The 21,510-nt window shown below is 47.8% G+C and overlaps 1 protein-coding gene across 1 annotated transcript; it reads right to left on the bottom strand.

Annotated features, from left to right (window-relative positions):
* Positions 1-780: 780 nt before the first annotated feature.
* On the bottom strand, positions 781-19,918 carry LOC311199901 (zinc metalloproteinase-disintegrin-like NaMP). The gene is made up of 24 exons (XM_084274041.1): positions 19,792-19,918; positions 16,874-16,974; positions 16,172-16,248; positions 14,567-14,645; positions 12,851-12,927; positions 11,600-11,795; positions 11,104-11,166; positions 10,642-10,713; positions 10,253-10,422; positions 9,736-9,820; positions 8,612-8,742; positions 7,659-7,836; positions 7,109-7,198; positions 6,477-6,672; positions 5,712-5,814; positions 5,040-5,196; positions 4,341-4,421; positions 3,702-3,780; positions 2,738-2,828; positions 2,267-2,366; positions 2,107-2,172; positions 1,721-1,795; positions 958-1,020; positions 781-859 (listed from the first exon to the last, which is right to left on the bottom strand). The coding sequence occupies exons 1-24, from the start codon at positions 19,841-19,843 to the stop codon at positions 827-829; spliced, it is 2,415 nt and encodes an 804-aa protein (XP_084130167.1). The 5' UTR covers positions 19,844-19,918; the 3' UTR covers positions 781-826.
* Between the last annotated feature and the right edge of the window lie 1,592 nt (positions 19,919-21,510).

Raw genomic sequence — 21,510 nt, 5'->3', positions numbered from 1 at the left:
GCAATTAAACACAAACACAGAGGTGTGGGTGTGTATCCTGGCAGGGAGAAGCGCCCTGAGGTTTCTGGAGCTGAGGGGCAGGTGAAATACATGATGAAGGGTTTTGTTGACTGTGCTCTGCTGGATTTCTGGGTCCAAGGGCAGTGGTGGCAGCTGGAGCTCTCTGGAAGTGGCACAGCTCTGGGAGCACTTGCAAGCAGCAAGTGGTTGGACTTCTGTGTGCTCTGCTTTCGAGATGCTCTCCCTACACAGCCCAGGAATCTCCTGTAACAGGAGATCTGACAGCCACAGAGAATCCCATTCAAAAGGATATTTCTACAACCAGTGTGCTTCCAGGGTGTAATCTTGCTTCTCCAAAGCTAGGTCAGGCCTGGAGGACACAAACATTTCTCCCAAGGGCAGGGAGGTTGCTGAGGACATGCAGAAATAGCAAAAAGTTGACAATTTAGGAGTGTGGTTAGTAGCCACACTTCCCCTGATCCTCTCTGCAGGGCATCCCAGTGCAGCCACTTCTTCTGGTGGTGGTAGCCTAGGAGTGAGGATGTGTTAAGCAGCTTTCAAAACTTACTCCCAGTCTACACCTCAGTGCAGGCAGTGATGTTTTTGCTTCATTTTCTTTTGGACAGTAGCTTGATATCACCACCAAAGAGTTCCTCACTGTCTGAAGCCCAAACCTTTTCCTTCAAAGCAGCTGTCAGCCAGTTGTTCGTGTTTAAAGGGAACAGGAAGAGGATCTTGGTTGCCTTTGCCAAAAGTGGAGGAATTGAGGGACAAACAAATTGTCCCTGAAAATATCAGGTGTCTCCACCAGCTCTACTCAGAGGCTTCACACTCTGGGGTTGATCGGAGGTTTTAAAGCCTATATGGGAAAGAAAGAGTTAAATCATGATGTGCCTGGTGCATTTTCAGCAAATTCCACCCCAAAAGATTTGCTGTTCACATTTAAAGGCAGTTTACCTTTGATGGAGGCAGAGGCTTGCCTTTGGGAACTGGGAGAGGAGGGGGTTTTCTCACTGGTGCCTGTAACAAAGTGCAGTTCAGATGTCATTAGGGTTCCTGCCTGAGCAGCTGCTGCCACTGGTACCTCATAGGCTTCCTACAACATTTTCCTGGTGCAAAAGCCAGAGGGGAATGAGATTTACCTGCCCAAATAGCAGGTGGCACAATAATGCCAATGCACCAGGGGAACAGTTCTGTTCCTGGGCTATTTTTGGGGTGTGAAGGCGTCTGTATCATGTACTTGTGCTCAGACTGCTTGGGAAGCTGAAGCTGCACATTGAGGGAAGCATCTCCAAGGGCAGTGGGATTTAAATAAGCTTTTATCATCAAGACATCCTGATCCATCACTCTTTATGCAGGCACTACCCTGAAATCGTGGTCACAGGAGGCATCTTTGGAGACTACCAGATCTCCACAACACAGGGACCATTCCTGACATCTGTAGTAGCAAAGATGCTCATCTGTGTTGTGTTTACACCTGGAATCCCTCTTGGCTTGGTACTGTTGCTGATGAGTTGGTGTACAGCACTCGATGCAGATTAAGAGGATCTCATGTAGTTTAGGGTTATGTGACAAAAAGGGTGACTCCTTAACATGATGTGGATTGAAAGTCTGTGATTTAATTTCTTAATCATAGTCAGAAACTGAGAATACTAATTAGCATCTGACAGCTGTGGGCAAGCTGGATAAGGGAGGTGAGAAGCTGCAGGGTTATACTTACAAAAGTCTCTTCTGGGTGAGGTGATGGCTTGGTGGAAGGGACAGGAGGTGGGGGGCCTTTTGGCCTGATGACAGGCTGTAAGAGAAGGGAGTGTAAGAGATATTGACCTGTATGTGTGCATCCACCTGTTCCCCTGAGAGCATGCAGGCTTGTGTTCTGTGTAAGGGTGTCAGTAGGGGTAAAAGGGTGCATTTGCTTTGGAAGCAGGGATGCTTTATGCTGTCTGACCCTGAGAGAGCACACAGGGCTTTATTATCTAGAGGGCTGTGATGTGCCCAGCCTTTGGGATGGGATTGTCAGCGTGGGGCTCCGTTCTGGTGTGAACTGGTCCCTGTGACTCCCCCAGAGCTGGCTCACACCTGGGGAACATCTCTAGAAGTACTTACACTCCGGAGCTGGGGCTTGTTCTCCTGCAGTGGAGGCACAGGAAGGAGAAGCTTCTTATCTTTTGTCTGAAAACAGGGAACAGAAACGTTGCATGGAGCCCTGACCTCACTCACTGCCTTGGTGTGCCCCTTTATTGACCCCGTGCCCCCCTGCTCTTACCTTCTGGTCAGGTACCACCAGGACAGGGTGTTCTGTGTGCATGTCTTCTTGGTGCACAAAGACTTGGTTTGTGGCTCCAGGTCCCCTTCTGGTGTGGCAGCTATGCAGATATTACACAGAGCTGTGAATCTTACCCCCACTGACATGACCTGCTGAAGCTCAATGTCTGCCTTACTCCCACTGGTGTGCTACGTAGCTGTGACCTTCCTCTCCTTCATCTCCTTTCTCCCCTCCTTCCTTTCTCCCCTTATGTTAATTATTTAGGATGAATCTGGAGAGCTGCAGTTTCACATCTCTGGTTCTCTCCCAACTACGGGATTTCTGATAACAGTTTGACAAAGCCCATGGACCAGCATCCTTGGCTTTCCAGTGTCTAATTCCTTCCACCCCTTTGAAAACTCCACCTTAAATGCACCCCAGAAGCTGCCTGGCTTGGGGGATTGGTTTTCCTTGGTGGGGTAAGTGTTTTACCTCTTCTGGAAGACTCGGAGGCGGATCAGTAACACCGCTGCGATTGCCAGGAGAGCCAGGACGACCAGCACCCCGACGACAATGGCGATGCCTGCCAGGGAGAGAGAACACCAGTTGCTCTTTGGGACAAGATCTGCTATTGCTGAGCAGCTCCCATCATGACCTAAACTTTTTCACGAGGTCTAGACCCTGTTTGTCCTCTCTATTGCTTCTCCTGCCACAAATGGTGGTGGAAAGCAATATATTCCTGCCCTTTTCTTGCCGTCTTTGAAGGCCCTGGTTATTGCCTTGAGCTATCCATGGCCTAAACAAACCTAGCCCTCTCCATCCATCCATCCACAAATCCCAGTTCATTGCCATTCCTCTTTCCCAAGGGGTGGCACCCAAAGCTGGGTGCAGCCCTTTGGTGCTGAATACAAGTAAGGCTTCACCACTTCTCTTCTACAAGGCTATTCTAAGGCCTCCCACAAGCTGCAATGTGAAGAACTCTAGTGAATGTGGAGAGGGGACAACAATAATTGATAATAAAGGCTTATCTTCCCCCCCACCCCAAACACACAGGATTTTGAGCATAAAGTATTTTCCCTCAGTAGATCAGCTAGAGGCCAGCTCCGTGCAGGTGATAAAGAAATGAACTTGCCCTTCTCCCTCACAGCAAAACCTGTGGGAACTTGTCTCCACTCAGGTTTGACAGTGAGATAAAGTGCTGTGCTCCTTATCTGAGGATGGAGAAAGGAACAGCCTGCTACTCTACAGTTATCTCCTGGGTGTATCACTTCTCCTGGGCTAGAATGAAAAACTCACTTTCTCTAGTCATTTGTACAAGCTTAAAGAAGCACAGAAATAAGGGACTATCAACAGTCTGGCCCCCTGTGTCAGCTGGGGCTGTGTTGCTGGAGCTAAAGCCACTCATTTCATTGCTCAGTGGGTGACAGCACCCAGTGTGGGGCCACACAGCACGTACTGGTAACTGCTGAGGAGCTGCCGCAGGTTGGAGGTGCCCATCCTTCTTCACACTGGCACTGCAGCTCGTGGTCACACACCTGGGGAAGGAAGCACCAAGCCAGGACTGTCTTAGGGTTGGAAATACGAGCAAAGCTGAGATGTCATCAGGTTTCAGATCAGGGCCCTGAGACGCTTTCTGAGGTTGGGAAACCCCCTCTTGTCTCACTGGGACCGAAAGTGAGCAGGTTTGCACTGAAAAGGACAGGCCTGACTGCTCTGCTGTGCCTCTTGCAGGTGTTCCTGCAGTGGAAGAGCAGCAGAGCAGGGCTCACAGACACAGCTCTCTGAGAGCACCGTTACCTTCCTCCCAAAACACCCGAAAGAGCCCAGCCATGTGGCTCGGGGCAGGGCCAGCCTCTGCATCCGCCTCCTGGGATCTCCTTGGCAAAAATACTGATGCTCTATCAGGTTAGAGTTGCTCTCATAAAATACAGGCAGCTTCTGCCTCCAGCTCTTGCAAATCCCCATCCCAGTGATGTAAATACTCTCAGCAGTGAGGTCTGTCACTGCTAAGCAAAACTTTCTTGGGTTCTTTCTTTGGTTTGGTGGTGTCTTGGGGTTGGTTTTAAGTTAAGGGCATCAAAGGGTCATAGCTTACAGCGTGTCCAGAGCACTTGGCAGAGCAGTTGGTGGATCTAAAGACATCTTCAGCATAAACACATTCTCCCTTGCTGCACACCTGAAATGCACAGGGTGATGTTACCAAGGTGAGTTAAGGCTTTCAGGATGTGCAGAGCTCGTGCGATACTGTGTTAAGTGATGAGGAGTGAAAGGAGGGGTAGGAACAGGGCTGCATAGCACTTAAACCTCTGTTAGGAGTTTGATATGTGTTGATACAAGTTTTCATTTGACCTTTGGGTATTTTTATAGCAACAGGGAGTGATGATGATGTACAGAAATCACTGTGTTCCTCCACTCTTCAGCCCTTCATCCTCCCCCCAAGCAGAAATACATAGCAAGGAATCTGGAGGCAGCCCTCAGTGATGCCTAGTGTATCTATTGTGGAGTAGTAATATATGTATGAGCTTTTAACCCTTCCTACAAAGGGTTGTTTCTGCTCCCTTGTGGGCTCAAGTCAGCTATTAATAAGGCAGCAGCTGAGGGCTGGGGAATTGGAACACTGGCAGCTCCTGTTTGCTGTGCTGCTCGGGTGGTGGGTGTAAGGCAGAAGGTATGGCAAACGGCATCAGCACTTCAGCACCTGCTGCAGTTTTTCCCTGTTTCAAATCTTCCTTGTCTAGTGAAAGAGCTGAGGATACAAGCAAGGCTGGAAGGAGGAAAGCTTTTCTCTACTAACCATCCCATTCCCACACTTGGTTCCATCCAGAATCATCCCTGGGTCTGTGTCTCCCCCTCTAGGGAAGCTTGCTTTGCAGGAGCCGAAGGTCACCAGGTTCCCGTCCTGAGGCAGCTCCATCCCCCCAGCACAGAAGAGTTTTCCACACATCACGTCTCTGGAAGGAGAAGGAGAGCTGCTAGAACAGTGCCCTGGCACAGCAGAGCTGAGCTGGTCTCTCCTCCAGCTCGGATCTGTGTCTGTACAGGGACACAAGTGACAGCTGCAGAGAGGAATGTGGGTTTGTGGTAGGTTCAGGTGGGTTTGTCAGTAGAAGGTGGCAGGTTCTTTGTCTTGAACTCGTCAGAGTCCACAGTAATTTGCAGAAATGAACATTTAACTGACATGAGGCTCACCTAGGGCTCAAGTTCCCTACTCTCAAATCCCTTCCCTGCACAAGCACACACACACATGCAGACATCCTCCCATGTGGGCTTGCACGTGTACCTGCACTCGCTTTGCTTAGGCTGAACTCAAGATTTGGGAACTCTTTCTCCCACCAGGCTTTACAAACCAAACTAGAAGGGACAGCATCATTTAAAATAGTCTGCTCTTTGCTTCTGTTTCTTAGTTTGACCTGGAAGGGTCTCCTCTCTTCCCAGATCCCAGCGAGTTCTGTGACACAGTGCTTACTTTTTCTGACAGGGGATGTGACTGCCCTGTTCTTTCCTGCAGTACCCGTAGTACACCCCTTTCTCGTTCATCCGGTAGCAGGACGCTGCGCCGTCAGTAGCCTCTGTGGAAGGGGGAAGAGCATTGGGATTAGTTTAGCTTCTCTGACTGGGAAAACTAATCCTGTTCCACGCCTCTGCCTCGTTAGGGAACAGCCTTGAAGTTGCCCGTGGGCCTAAATGACTCTGTCACCTCTGTCACGTCACACGTTAGTTCTGTGGGGACTGTGTGTGCCCAGCAGAACCTCTCCTGCACGTCCTCTCTCCACCCAGTACAAACCAGCAGACCTTGTTTAGGAGAAGGGACATAGAACTGGAGGCAGCTTAGGATGAGGAAGAGGGTAAACCACCACAGACCTCCAGAAACGTAAAGGCTGCTAAATTTAGATTTTAATTTGAAATGCCGACGTTCCCTCTTCTATCAGGCAGAGAATACTGGCCCAGTTCCTTTCCAAAGCTGTCTGAAAAGCCTTGTGTGAAAGAGGAATACACTTACCACTTCCCATTTCTCTAGAAATACACTGCACTGCCCCCTCAGGGCTGCTGCTCACGTGATTATACAGGGCAGACATGAAAATAACAACAACAAAGTGTATGCTACAGACTAGAACTTCTTTCTGTAGGTGCTCTGCTCCTGATTTACAAAGCCTTTCACGTGTGAGCAGACCAAGCTTAGCTGTGTCTCTGGCCTAGACAACCTTCAGTTTCAATGCAGACTTGTACTCACGTGGTCCAAAAGCAGCCTTGCACTGTTGCTGTCTGGTGGGACAGGTCCCCATGTAGCAGTAACCTTCCCCATGGTTGCAGGGGTGCCCGTTCACCCGGAATCGATCCTCTGGGCAGTGGGCAGAAGAGCCGGTGCACATCTCAGCCAGGTCACAGTCATGCTGGACGCCTCGGCACACGGTTCCTGAGGCTTTATACTCAAGGGGAGAGCAATGCCACACTTAATATGCCATCCTGCTGTGCCACTGAAAACTCACACTGAACTGGAGGGCTAAAGTGAGGGGAGACATCTCCTCCTCATTGTACAAGGTGCATGAGGGGCCAGGTCGTATGTAATTTAAAGCTGGTTATGTCAGTTCACAAGATTTTGGCCAGCCTATGCCTCAGTTTTTCTTTCTAGGAGAAAAATGGGTAATCAAAATGCTCCTTTCTCTAGGACATTGGAAGATTGAGTGAACTGATGGTTGTGGTGTGGTTTGGGATGGACAAAGCACACTTGTCACTACAGTGCTATGTCAGTAATCACAAGTGAAGAGGTTTGGTTCTTTTGAAAGGTGTATTACTGCTTTCTCACAGGCAAAATCCCCCATCCCTTGGACACTGTGAGAAGCTAGAGGTTACAGGGAGCCTTACTTGGCAGTTTTCACAGCAGCCTCCATGTGCACACATGGAACCCTCTCTCAGCTTGCACGTCTCTGGGTTGCAGCAGTTGTTTGTGCACTCCTGCAACAGAATCAGCAGTCAAAGCTCTGGGATGCTGCTTTGGGCTTTGCTCCCCTCTCTACTGTCTTCCCAACAAACCACCCTGCACTTGGTTCTGGAGGGAGGCAAGGATGCCTTGGACCTGCACTCTGCTGGAAGCCACGCCAGCCATTGTGAGTGAGTGAGTGCATAAAGAATTCAAAGCACCTTTGATCAGGAAAGGGCTGATAGCTGTGCAGGAACTGGCCTATTTCTGCTGAGAATTGGCTTTTCCCCTTTCCCAGTTCCTCTGTCACAAACCATGTGGTCATCCTTCCCACCAGCTGATGTGGCCATCATAGGGGTGACCGCAGAGATGGGTTCTGCAGAAACACTGCAGCAGCTTTGGCCCTGAGAAACCAGCAGAAAACAGCTGCTGCACAGCCTGAATAGAACTCTCTGCCTTTCCCCAGGGTTGTTTTATTCCCAGTTCCACAGGTACCTCTGGAGTGCCACAGTCACATTCCTCTCCCCTTTCCACAAAGCCGTTTCCACAGGTCGGAGGAGCAACGATGCTGCTTATATCTGGGATGTTGGTTAAGCATCTTGGCATGTCACTCAGCATGTATTTCTCAAAACTCTGGAGGCTGCAGGAGCTGAATTTCTTGGGGATGATAGAGCTACATTGAGAAAGGGAGGATTTATGTTAGGGCAGGGAAAAGCAATGCCCTTTAGGAGAGAAGCAAAACGTAACCACCCCCCAGACTGTTGGCTGCAACCATCCTTATAAATATATGGATTAAGAGTTCCAAGGGCAATCTCCTGCTTACAACAGGTTGTTAAAAAGAAGGGAGCAAATAGATCAGAAAAAAATAGATGTAAACTACATATAATAAACCCTACATCATAGAGGTTTAAGTCTGGGCTGCACAGTTGGTGCCTGAATGCTTCAGGCTTTTGGAGTTTCCCCCTGGGCTGCCCAGCTCCGGGTGATCTACTACAGGTGAAAATTGAGCAAGTTCCTATCTAACGGGTGTTGATCAACAGTGTGGGTGCTTTGTGCTGTTTCCACAGGAAAGCTCTTCAGGGTGAAGACCAAAAGACTTTAGGTAAATCTTGGGGAAGCTCTGTGACCTGAGAGGCCACAGCAGTTTCATGCTGACGGGGTGATAGGGAAGAAACGAGTCGTGGTTTAATGGAAGGTCTCAACCACGCACGCAAAGCTAATGTCATCCAGAAGTGACCAGGGCTTGCTTGCTTGCTTGGGGGTTGGGGTTTGGTTTTGGTATCTGGCTGGGGATACCACAGGAGGTCTTAATTTTTCTCCTTTTTTGGCATATTTTGAATGAAAGTCTCAGAAGAGAAAGATGACTCCCACTCCATTCTGGTAACTGGTGGCTTATCCAAAGCCCACCCCATGCATCAGTGCCCTCAGCTTCCCCTCCAAACTCCTACCTGATGGTGTCTGTCATGATACAAACTCGAGCACTACATGTGCAGGCTTTGGTGTCGTGACTCATGCCCAGGTTGTGTCCCATCTCATGTGCCATGGTGGCAGCAACTGCGATTTCATTCCTGTTATGGTCCTGTAGAGAGAAGGATGAGCTGTTGTTACTGTGAGCATTTCAGAACAAGTAGGACCATCAGAGAAAGAGGGCAACACATCAGGATGGATACGGTGTTCAGTCCCTGTGTGCATCCCTCCCGTGGTTTATATTACAGTGGCAATGAGATGATACCACTAATGAATGTGAGTAAACTGGTGTAATTGGTTTTTAAATAAACATGGGGAAGTCAGGCTGCCAAGTAGCAACTGAATGTTAAGGGGAGCTTTTAATCCTCTCTCTGGATAGCTGTCTCTGTGCTGAGGGTAATTATGTGGGTATGATACAATTATTGCTCATTACACAAAGGTAACCATTGTGTGTTGTGTGTGTGCAGAAAGGAGAGGGAGATGCTGTGCTCCCTCTTTGCTCTTAGCTTGGTGTTCTTTGCTGCTTTGTGGGAGGGTGGGAAGGAAAAGTCCTGCTTCTCTGAGTGAAATCCTGATGTGTAAAGAGCAGGTTGGAGTGGAAATGCATAAAGCACACAGCAGTGTACTGGCTGTGCTCTTCCCAGCATGGTACTGCAAATCATGCTGCTGCAGAATCCATCCCCACACCTTGGAAAGCCTTCTGCTAGTACAGCCATCCTGGGATTTCCTTAGGGTGTGGGCAAGCTGGAATTTAACCTGGGTTATTCCTTTTACCAACAAGCCTGACCTCTGAACCAGGGTGCAACGGTTGATTCCTGGTGGTGTTGGTAAAGTTTTGGATTTGGGCTCCTGTTTGGGCTGAAGTTTAGTAGTGCAGTAGTTTAGGCAGCTGTAGTTAAGGATCTAAACTGATGTCCTGCACTGTGGGAGTTAGAACCACTTCCCCATTAAAACAGGGAACCTGAAGGTAGGAGGCACAAAATCACTTTTCCAGCTCTACTGGAGCCTGGTACCCCAAATACAGGCACCTGAGGTTGGTGTTGGCATTCAGGTGACACTGACACCATGCTTTCAAAAACAAAAAATAAATAAAAACAAATCAGACCTGAATAATACCTGCAGAATGTATATCACTGCATATGGATTTTAGAAAGGCTAATCCAATGGTGGTCCCCTCGAAGTCATAGCCTCTGTAAGGAAGGAGAAGGGCAGAGTGAAATGCAATGGCAGGGGCAGGATGTGGATCTGAAGTCACGGCTGCTTTGTGGGCCAGGCTGAAGGCTGTAAGCACATCCTTGTTCCCAGCTCTGGTTTGCATCCTGGATTTGTGGACATGCTTAAGATGGCTGCAAATCCAAAGATGATTCAATAGGCTTTTCACCTTAAATTTTCACTTAAGGTACGTTGTGGTTCCTCAGCTTTAGAGCATCTGAGTGAGTGTCAAGAGCTTGATGAAGTGCTCTGAGCAGAGTGAAATGCTGGGATGGATCGGGACCATTGAACACCAGCCAGAAGAGTGAAGGGAGTGCTGGTTTGGTTTGGCATTTCCCAGCCTTTAAACTGGTGTGTCCCAGCTCTTTGCAGGTGCTTGGAGAGGGGCATGGGAAGGGGGTGGTACACACGTGATCAGCTGAGCGTTGTCGTTTCTCTTCCTCTTCAATAAATCTGATCGACGCCACTTGGAGAAGCTGTCCAGAGTGGATCCTGCGTTGTGGCTCAGGGGGCACTTATCACCATCTGTCCAGACTTCCAGCCCAGTTAAAGCCACATGGATGTTGATGTCTTTATAGACCTGCAGCAGAGAAGCAGTGCTGCTGTGAACCAAAGCAGGTGATGAAGCCTTCTGAACAAACACCCCAGGAGCTGGTTCACTGCTTTGCCCCTTGGGATGTAGCCCACTCCAGAGCTGATCTGAGCTTTTCCACCCTTTGTGGCTGCAACCCAAACAAAACAGGGGATCTGGCTTTAGGGAACTCTCAGGTCTGAAGGGAAAGAAGGGTCCAGATCTTACCGTGTTGATGTAATTGACTATTCCAAATACCCTTTCTCTTACAGCTTTAACATCTTCATCGTACTTCTTGTACTAAAAGGAGGGAAATGCAGTATGTTAGGAAAAGGAGAGGGGGAAAAGTGATTTATCAGAAATGTCCCATGGAAGATGGCATTGCAAACCACATCCTGGCCTAGTTATTATACAATGTACTGTCTCATTAGAGGATGTGTTTCGTGCTTGAGCCCTTCTAAAGCGTGTCTGGATGCTCAGGGTGCAGAAGGGGACAGGTACTGCACACCATCTCCAGGTGGGATTCTCAAAACCATTTGACATTAGGAAACCCTACTCCTAGCTAAAGTTGGAGGTAAAACAGGGTGTAGCACTGTAGTTGTAGTAGGAGCCCAGGGATAGGAGTACAATCTAGTTGGGAAAGCTCAGTTCTGGCTGTTCAAACGAGGCAAAAATGGGTTTAATACTCACCAAAGTATTGTCTGCAACTACATAAACTTCCAGGTACTTCTTTGATTTCAGGTATGCTTTCATCTAAAGAAAGGATACATTCTAATAACTTCTGAGGCCTGCTTCAGTCTGTGCAATTTCAAACTCACATATTCATTATGAGGGTATTTCTTTAGTAAGTCGTTTAGGATGGGGGGATGAAAGGCAGGCTAGACATTAGCATCCTTATGATGGATGTGAAGAAGCATTTAGATGTTCAGAGATGCACATGGGCATCTTTATTAGGTACATGCAGGGTGCAGGGGGGCTAAACTTGGGTGATGACTCTGAAATCTCAGGTCTGTGAGATTTCTGCCTGCTTCTTTAAGGTCAGGTTGTGCTTCCCTGTTTGCAGTCGCTTCTCTTCTGGAGGTGCTACCAGCCAGAGTGGGATCTGTGCTACTCATGGGGTCCTTCCACAGCCCCGATTCCTTTTCTGACATGTACTTACTGGACTGTTGCTTTACTCTGTACTTACTTCTGGACTGTTGCTGGATTTGAAGAGGTCAGTGATGGGGCTACTCGAATCCTCTTCCCAGGTATTGTTGATGAGACCACAGGTCTTTACAGACGTCTGCTCGAGTTTCTCATATTTATAGACCGCGTGCTCGTCTCTGTCTGAGGTGCCCAGGGGCTCAATGAGGTATCTCTGGCCACGGGTCTCAAAATACCCACTGAAAAAAACCACAGTTAGACCTTTCAGTTAGATCTTTCCAATTGGCAGGGCTGAGGCAAGACACCAACATCACCTCTAACAGCCCAAGTGTACAGCCCAGTGCCCACACTGCTGCAGTGGGACAGTTTGGCAGCGTGCAGACAGAGGGGACAGCGGTTTAAAGGCAGAAATCAAAGCTGCTGAGTCAATTTCAGCATTGGTCAGGGAAGCACCTGAGCAGGAGGCTATCAGTCAAAAAGAAACTGGTTTAGGAATGAATTACACTGAAATTTGGGGTCTTTGTGCTAAGAGAGGTGATTGAAAAGTGAATTTCAGTTCAAGGGTGGAATTCAAAGACCTTTTCATCTTTGAGATGAAAAGCTGCAATATTGAAACAAACTTAAGAGTTTTGAATCATTTCAAGCAGCAAATGTCCAAATAAGCATTCGGTGTTAATACGTAAACTCGATGAGATACTCAAGAGGTGTTCACAAAGGCAGTCTGGGCTTTGGCAAGGCATTGGGAGAATGCTCTGCTGCAGCTTCCCAGACTCAGGAGCTGTCTGATGCTGTACCACTGTGCCTCCAGCCATTAGACATGAGCAGATTAACTGAGCTTTTCCTACAAAAGCCCGAATTTCCTGACCCTGTGGGTGCAGTAGCACTGAGAATAAAGCAGCTTTCTCTTGGAGCTTGGTGCTTAGAAGCATCGATCCTAAATGTTGGAGCTTCCTCCAGCTTAGGAGCATCAATCCTAAATGTTGACTGGCAGCACCACCGTACACTGCAGTTTACAACTGGGTCTAATATGGCATTAGTCATATATGAAGTAAGTCCTATATATGGAATAAGTCATTATTGATATCAGTGTCACTTTAGCTGCCAATCTATAAACTTTGGAATTGAAATAGAAAGGTAACTTCTTCTTTTTCCCCTTCTTTTTAACCCTCCTTCCCTTATATTTTTTTTTTTTGTAAACTTATTTACATCCTGATGCTATTTAAATAGGAGAATGTGTCCTCAGAGAAGCGTGTTCTGCCCTTGGTACCCTTTGGGCACCAAACCCCACTCTCACCGTAGACCTTTGCAGGCACTGATGCTTGCTATGGAGTCAGCATCATTCTGAATGTAACCTTCATAGTAACAGTGGTCCTGTTGAGAAAGGAAAAACCACATCAAATTGGGCCTTATCTCATTAACTACAACAAATTAGCCTAGATGAGGTGAAGTCAGGAGACAAACTGCAGGAGCTATGAGCAATGACAAGCTATGCTGCCTGAGGACACCTCCCATTAGAGGAGATTCTCACAGTGAGAATAGCTGGGGACCATTTCTGGGATTGCTGTGGCAATGTCATTGTCCTTCAATGCAGAGTGATCCACAAACCTGTTCATGGTTGGCTCTGGTCAACACAGAACAGAGCATGAGGATAAGAACCTGTATATTCTCTGCTCAGAACGAAGCATGGACCTGCTGAATCAGGGTCTGTTACCAAATGGTTTGTTGTGGCTCGATTTCAAGGACACACCCTTTAGTATTAACCCAACAATTAAACACATTAACCTCAACGAGATTAAAATGCACATATTATATTAAAGTAATAATGGGGGAAACTTTCATGACTTAATTGAGTTAAGGATCTAAGGCCTAACGAACGTTTCTGTGCTCAAAGAGGCTGCAGAGTCCCTGAGGGACTGAGGAACACTTTACCCATAGGGTTTTCCTTAAGAGGTTTCTTGAGGAACCTGCCACACAGTGTTCAAACCTGCGTGCCCTGTGCCTGCTGCTGTCTCAGAGCTGTTTGGTTTCACTTTGCTATTTGACCTCCTCCCATCGCCCTGAGCCAACTTTCTGAAGGTGAAAAGGGCACCAAGAAAGTGAAAATGACTGTGGTACAAGAGCAACAGCTCCTGCAATTGCAGTGAAGCAGCTGCACCGTAGGAATTCCTTCTCCAGCAGGACAGGTATGCCTGTGGGAGGCTGTCTTTAACCAGGCCTAGGTGCTATTTGCTTCACACAGGATCTGTTTGGAAGGTGAAGGTAATCAGAGCGATCAGAAACAGCATCTTTTTCCACCACTAAAGCCCAGCTCAGAATTCCTTATCCACGTTTCTTTCCCTCAAGATCCTCCTGTTCCTCCTGATGTCCCTGGGATGAGGACTATGAGGCTCAGCATTCCAAATGGTGTGTGTCAGAGCACACAGCGTGACGCTGAGAGCTTTGTGGAAGACCCAGGACTGCCCAGTTTAATTAAAAAATAACTTCACCTCCAGGGACTTCCTTTGAGTCAGGACCCGAGTACCTGATGTGTCATGGCTCAGAGAAACCACCTGGGCAACCTGGCCTGGCGCTTGCTGCCAGCCTGGGTGGGAGCGGGACCCAGTGAGGAAAGGGGCCTTTATCAGAAGCTGGGGTCTGGCCAAGGTGAGCCTGTAACGGGGAGTCCTGGAGCGCAGTGGCACAGGAGGGCAAAGTTGAAGGTAGGTGGCAGCGGAGTGGCCCTGGCACCACTCCCATTCCTGGTGAAACCTGGCTCAGGAAACACCTTCACTGCGATGGTAACCAGGGGGTGTCTTTGAGAGCCAGCTCTGTGTCTGAGTCTCACCAGGCGTTGAGCCACTGTAGCTCTGCCACAGGCAGGGGTCACATCTCCCCTGTCTCTGAATCACAGCACTTCAAACCTCAATTTAAAACCCTCCCTTTCTGTCCAACACATGCTGTTATTTCATGGAATCTCATACAGACCCCCCCAGGACTGCAAGGGCGAGGGCAGGAAAGCATCTCTTCTTACCTTGATCTCAGGACTTCTTGTTATCAGTTGACCATCATCAGAATAAAAGGTTTCAGAATAGTCTCTAGCCAAGAGATGCCTGCAGAGAGTCAAGTGCAATTAGTATTACCAATAAGTTGTAATCCTCTAGAAATAAGGCGATTACACAGCACGCAAAATACGTAGGGAATTCCAGTGCTTACTCAGGTTACTGTTAGCATCAAAAAATTAGGGAAGCATATTCTATTCATGCTGGGTGGGGAATTCTGCTTTTTCATAATCCTCACTCAACGGGACCTTCCTAAATTAACAAGGCAATTAAAGCCCAATCGCCTAGTGGATCTGAAAATATATAATTACACAAGGCAGTGTTGATCCTCTTTTGGCCTCTAATTTGTGTGGAGGTTTCCACCACCCCACTGTGAGTGTGAAATGGGACTGAGGGGCTCCTGAACCTTGGGCAGAGGACATCGTGACGTCGGAGTAAGTGACAGTAATTCTGCCACCGCTGGGAAGGTGCCTTTGGGTTCCTGGTTAGCACACACGCTGTGATTTGCCGTGGGAGGGCAGAGCATTAAGCAGAGGCTTAACAAAGCTGGGGCTGTGGTCTTACTAAAGCCAGCAGCAAAGCAAGTCTACGCTTGTATCTGTTGGGGAACTACCCCAAACTCCCCCAGTCTTTCCTTTTAAAGAGTGGGAGTTAGTACAATGTAATCCCCGCCCCCCAAGTATTTAGATTAGATTAAACCAGGGGCAAACACCTAATTATGGTCTATATTTAACATTAAGTGATTACAGCACTGTTGTGTTTACACAGCCCTTTGAAAAGTGCAAGCAAGAAAGCCAGCTTGTTTGATCCCCTGTTAAATATTCCTGTGGAGCCAGCAAGCAGAAAATCAGGGCTGAGCTTTATTTCATCATAGAATCATTCTGTGCTGCTCTGAGTGCTTTCAGACTGGTCTGGGTATGCTTTGCTCCACAGCAAATCCTGCTGCTTCCCCTATTCCCTCTGCACAGCCTGTTTAAATGCTGCTCATCTCTTGAAGCCAAGGAGGCAAGCTCTCCCCACTTTCAATTTACATAGAACATTTTGTTGATGCCAGCATATACCAGATTCCAAAGTCCAACAGCAGTAGTGTTAAGGTGGGAGTGCTGGAACCTGAAGGGTTATTGCATTTCTTAGTACTATTTTCTATTTTTCAATAGCATCCAGAGCCAGCACAGCCCCTGTGGATATTTCTCTTGCTCTTCTCTCTAGTTTCTACTAGCATAGAATATATAAAATATAACCCATAGATTGCCCGTGGACAGGGAAAACTTGTGAAATAATATGAAAACATCAACCATTCCATAGATCAATCCATTTAGGAAATCAGTGGGAGAGCAGAGTACAGGCATCTCATTCCACCTTGGTGATGTTACATGTCTGTCTGGTCATTTCACATCACAACAGCCATGTGATGCTTTCTCTCCCCTCATCTCCTCTCAGTGGAGTGGGAAGGTGTAGTTGCTAAACCCCTGCTGTCTTACAGGAGCCTGAGCCCCGATTCCCTGTATCCTGGGTGCTCCCCAGAGCCACTCACACTCAGGAATAAGCCACAAGGAAGAAAGTTGAACTGCACCTACTTATTCTTTTGCAGGTGCAGTATGACTTCCTCCCCATCAGCTGGGATCCCATACTCCATCGTGTCGTCATGTTTTGTCTGCAAACAGGATGACGTGTTAGGACATGGACTGTTACCATTTCTGGCCTGTGCCACGAGCTGGCTGTTACTGGGTTACTAACTGCATTCTTTTCTTCCTCTTCCCACCAAAAATAAGTATTCTGGCAGTTGTATCATAAGCAGGAGGTTGCCTTCTTCCATATTTTCTAATTAGAGGAACAAACATAACTTTGCAAGTGCATTTTTACAATCATAAGCACATATCCTGCCTGTTTGGGGAAGTGCTGCAGCGGATGCTTAGATTCAAACCCTTTCACAATGCTCTTCAAGTGTGTAAGAGCACACTTGCTTCTGAGCAGTTGATTTAATTTACTTTGAATTAGAGCATCCATAGCTTATTAAAAATGTGAGTAGTATCAAAACCTGGCTCTTTGCAGAGCCACAAGTACAGAAGAGCTGCTGATGGGCTGTGGTGCCTCTCTGCACACACATCGCAGCCCAGCACAGGACCACTCCTCCAGGTTTTTTCTTTCACATGCTTTTGTAAGATAAAGTGTCGGGCTCCCAATTCTCTTACCCTTGAAAACCAAGTTTCTCTAGCTCCAGAAAACCTTCCCCATCTCCCAGGAAAAAAAAAAAGGGGGAAAGTGATCCCTTTCAATACCTCTGTGCTTCTCTCCAGGTCTCTCTTCTGCACCACGTGCAGTTTCCGTGGATAAACTATTTCATATTGCTCGACTCCAGGTAGCTTCTTGCTCGTGCTCCCTAGGGAGAAACAGATGTGTGGTGATGAGAACACAGTATTAACTCCAGCACTGTGCTTCACGTCTGTCAAGACTGATTCTTTTGGGCTGTGTTATCGTTCACCCATCACCGCTCATGTCTCACACACCCTCTGCTCTGCTAAGCAGTCACCCCATGACAGAACCTCACACAAGGTTTGCTGCTGTCTGGATTGCAGATCAATCGATGTACCTGGGTGTTACCAGGTGTCAAAATACTTGATGCAATTCTCTCTGGGTTTCTTTTCTTGGCTAATTATCCAGTGCTTTCCAGTTCCAACATGCAAGGTGCCACCTTCCCCTTCACCTTCTGCAGGTGACATGAATTAATTTCACAGAACTGTCTAACTTTGTGATCTCCAAACCTTATCATGTGATGACATGCAAGTTAAGGCTGCCTCTGAATAAGGAAATAGGTTGCACCACAAGTCTGGACCAAGCCTGGGTTTATCCTTTCAAAAGCCTTCCAGCTGGTCTTCTCACTTGAGACAGCACTTTGCTGGATGCTCCCACCTATCGAGTCAGAGTGAGGACTTGTGCCGGAGAAGGTGACTGGACAAGGCTAGGTACAGTAATGGGGGGGATAAAGTAGGAATCCAGATGATTCCGTAACTTGCATAACCCTTTTTACTGGTCTTACTTGTATGTCATGTGCTTGCAGTGGCCAGAAAGAACTTTCTGAGGAAATACAGTGCTGATGGCAAGGGTTTCTTTTGGTTTTCTGTGTCTCAGCCTGGGGGAATCTGGGCAAAAGTTAATTTGTGGTGTGACTTTAGAGATACAGGTTTAGCATGGGACAGGAACGGGTGGACTTGATGATCTTAAAGGTGTTTTCCAACCTGGTGGTTCTGTGACTCACAGGGGTGCTCAGCAGCCTTTCCATCATTTGAACTGGGTCGTAGGAAGGATGTGCTGGTTCCTGACCAGGCAGCAGTGGGTTTCATGTGCCTCCCAAGCTCTTTTACAAAAGATTGTTTCACCTGAATGGGCAAATCCTTGAGGGTTCAGCACGAAGCACAAGAATCTGTGTTTGAGAGAACCCACACTCACAACAAAACCCAACCCACACACAACAGAGGGAGAGCACAGCTCCTGCCTTAATTCTCTGCCCCAAGGCCAGGTTTTTACAGGAGTGGGGCATCCGATGGCTGTAACTTTCTGGATCTGGAACAGCACAGCACATCCCCATGTGAATTGTTCCAGTAAAATAAACAGATTAATTCTTCATAGCTGGCTTATTTGATTACACCCTTCCCAAAAGTAATTGCAGTATAAACTGGGTCGTATCCTGATGAAGCTGAGTGCTGCAGGGACAGGCAGGGTGGTGTAATTGTAGTAAGTCCTGAGAAGGGATCTTAAACCAGAGAGGCTGTTACACAGCACACAGCAACTCCCCGTGCACATGCTGTTCCCAGACACTGAGTGTGAGTTTGTTACTGTGACTTACAATGATAGTTTATATTTTAAACAACTAATTCTGTTGACTTTTTAAAAAATCTTGTGCTTTGCAGACGTGAGTCTCCATCAGCTTTTAGATTAGGTTCTTATATAATGATCACAGCAATGTTTCTCCAAGTCATCCATCTGCTCCCTGTTGCAGACTTTACAAAGCTAACTGTAGCTCAGATGGTTCAAGCTTAGGCTAGATTTGAGTGGAGACTCAGAACTAAACTTGTCCTTTCCCTGCAGCGCCACAAGCAGCACTGGGAGGAAAATGGGTGGGTTTTGCTCTGGAACAGACAGTTTCTTAGAGGTAGGTTGGGGTTTTTTTAATCATCTCAGTGTATTGTCTTTGCCTTGCTTCAGGCATTGTCTTGAGGCAGATTTAAGGAGGGAAGAAATTCCTTGGGCTTCATAAAACAGCTAGAAAAAAGTGCTAATAAGGAACAAATAACGATGCACTTATCCCAGAGCCCAACCCAGGCAGGAAAACCATTAGTGGGGATCTTGCTGACAGGGAAGGCTTGGTTTTATCAGGATGCAAAATAACACCTGAGGCATTAGTACTGTACATGCTTGCAGCTATTCTGTGCAGCTAATGAAATCACAGAGATACCTGCCCAGTACAAATTACCAGTCTAATTATGGCTGTAAAACCTGAGGGTGCTTGCGCACGCCCAGCGCTGGAAAGAAATGCTCTGTTCCCTGCTGACATGAATGGAAAGAAACAAAGGCTGTGGGGAAAGCCAAGCCTGGGCTGTGAAGGTGAAGTTGTGTGGGTGCTCATAGCCTCAAGGATCGCCCGGGGAATAAGGGTGCTGACTGTTTTGAGTCGGGTATTAAGTGAATCCAAATGAAAGTAGTTTCCTTTACAGCCCAAACACTGTCAGTCTAAATACCTGTCCCAGGAGGGTAAGCTGTCTGTTCACTTCACAGAATCATAGGGGTTGGAAGGGACCTCCAGAGCTCATCAGGTCCAACCCCCCTGCCAAAGCAGCTCCCCAGCTCATGTCGCACAGGTCGGCGTCCAGACGGGTCTTGAATATCTCCAGAGATGGAGACTCCACACCCCCTGGGCAGCCTATTCCAGTGCTCTGCTCACTTGTAGGGGTTGTACGTCCTAAACTGGCTCAGAAGACCAACCAGTTCTGGGTCTGTAAGCAACCTCCAGCCCGTTTTTACACAAGTAATTTCTAACTAGACAAATGTAATCCCTGTAATTGTAATTCCCTGTTCTTCGTTCTCTCCCTGTTAATAATTAAAAGTTCATAAAAGCTGCACAAAGTTATCACTAGCAGTGCTGGTCCAGGGTGTTTTATATAAAAGAAAAAACCCCAAACACAACCAAACCAAGCCATACCTTGTTGGAGAAACTGCAGCAAAACAACAGAAAGAAGAAGTAGGGTGGTCATCTCGGCTGTGCGTGTCCGGCGGCGGGCTCTGTGGTGTGGGAAGGCTGGTTCCCAGGCTGGCTGCTTTGAGCAGCCCTCTGGTGTGCAGTGAATGGGAGGGAGTGAGCAGCCTGGCTTTATTCTTCTTTCGAGATGAGGAAGTGTTTACTAAAGGTGTTGCACAACCTCAAGTCACAGAGCGTTCGGCAGGCGGAAGTTCCTTCTGCTCCGCTCGTGTCGCACCGATTGGGATGGATCAATTGCTGCCGTGAAATAAGCCCCCTAAAACCCTTCATGGGGGGAAAGAAAAACACAGAGAGAGAGAAGAGCAGTCCCAGTGTTGTCATCTTAGAGTCTGGTTGGTGAAACAGGAACAGAGGGTCTGGCTGGTGGCAGGAGGAATGGGAAAGCTCTCCAGAGGTTTAGGACAGAGCGGGTACGTGGGGCTGGAGCTAAAGATGTTTTCAGTTCTTGCTGCTGACCCATTAATCTGTACGGAAGGGAAGGGCTTAGGGCACCTGTAAAGGTACAGGCAGTTCTGTATCTGTGAATCATACCCACAGGATAAACACTGAGTAGATCCTTTTCTGTGCCTTCTGTCCATATTAGTAATGTTTGCTGGAGGATTAGGTGATAATGGCTAAGTAAAAGGGGATGCAGGCAAGTGAGCAATCAAGGGGGTATCTCTCAAATCATGCTCCAAAAATCTGTGCTGGGAATGTATCACAGCAGCTGTGGTAAGAGGTGCTTCTCCGTGCCCCAGCTATCAGTACAGAGCTGCTTCAGAGAAGTTTAACTTCCCATATGTTAGACTAGGAATTACTGAGGACACGGAACTGGACTGGCTCGTGCTCTACACTGCAGCATATGGATATATCTTTTTTAGTTAGCAATACACATTGTGCAGTAATATATAAACTAGCTCTGAGGGATGCTGGGCTGGGTACACATACAAGCCCCACAGGCAGCTTCTCCTGCAATTCCCCTCAGTATTTGCATTTTACAAATCATTTGTTTGGGTCTGTTGAAGGGTTTTCTCTGCTTTGGCAGATTCAGGATGTTTTACAGGGGATCTGGCAGCATAAAATGCTCCTTCACGGGAGGAGCAGACACTGCCTGGGCTCCCAACCTCCTCTGAGATGCACTAGTGCAAACATGGTGTTCTTGGTGAGTAATGTTGGGTTTCAGAGTGTTTGAGAGCCCCTGGAGCAGGATTTAGTGGCAGGAGGGAGGAGGAGGGGATCTGTCTGCCATCTAACCTCGAACCTCAGCTTTGCTGTAGCACCGGCGCCCGGGGGCCCTGCAGCAGTGTTGTCAGAACTCCAGTCAGTGGTGACCTCCTGTGTAATGGCAGTAGTAACGTGCTATTAGAACATGACTAATTTTAGCTAGTGCTGTGCTCAGACAAAGGATGACCTTTGATCTGCTCCCAGCAACTCTGGAGCGAGCTGAGCCTTCCCCAGGACAGAGCTGCAACCTGACCCTGCTGGGACAGGAATGTCTTTTTGGTAGCAGCTTCTTTGGGACTTTACAGCTGGAGAGAGAGAGCGAGCTGACTTTCTGTAAGGAAAGTCACATACCACCCCAAACCCTGTCGCCATCCCAGGTTACGAAAGAGCTCTTCAGGCACAGAAGCATCACTGGGGCGGGTTTGGACATCACCCCCTGGCAAGGTGTTCCTTCCAGAC

This window comes from Gallinula chloropus (genome assembly GCF_964237585.1).
Source record: "Gallinula chloropus genome assembly, chromosome: 21".
Lineage (NCBI taxonomy): Eukaryota > Metazoa > Chordata > Aves > Gruiformes > Rallidae > Gallinula > Gallinula chloropus.
This window is presented reverse-complemented; position numbering and strand designations above follow the sequence as displayed.

Bases quoted from the DNA above. Each gene is read 5' to 3' on its own strand.
- LOC311199901 (XM_084274041.1), bottom strand. From the start codon at position 19,843: ATGACCACCCTACTTCTTCTTTCTGTTGTTTTGCTGCAGTTTCTCCAA. The intron at 11,167-11,599 runs GTAAGTACAGAG...TCCTTTCTTTAG, and splicing joins AATCCAGCAACAGTCCAGAA to ATGAAAGCATACCTGAAATC. The intron at 2,367-2,737 runs GTAAAACACTTA...ATATCTGCATAG, and splicing joins CTCCGAGTCTTCCAGAAGAG to CTGCCACACCAGAAGGGGAC.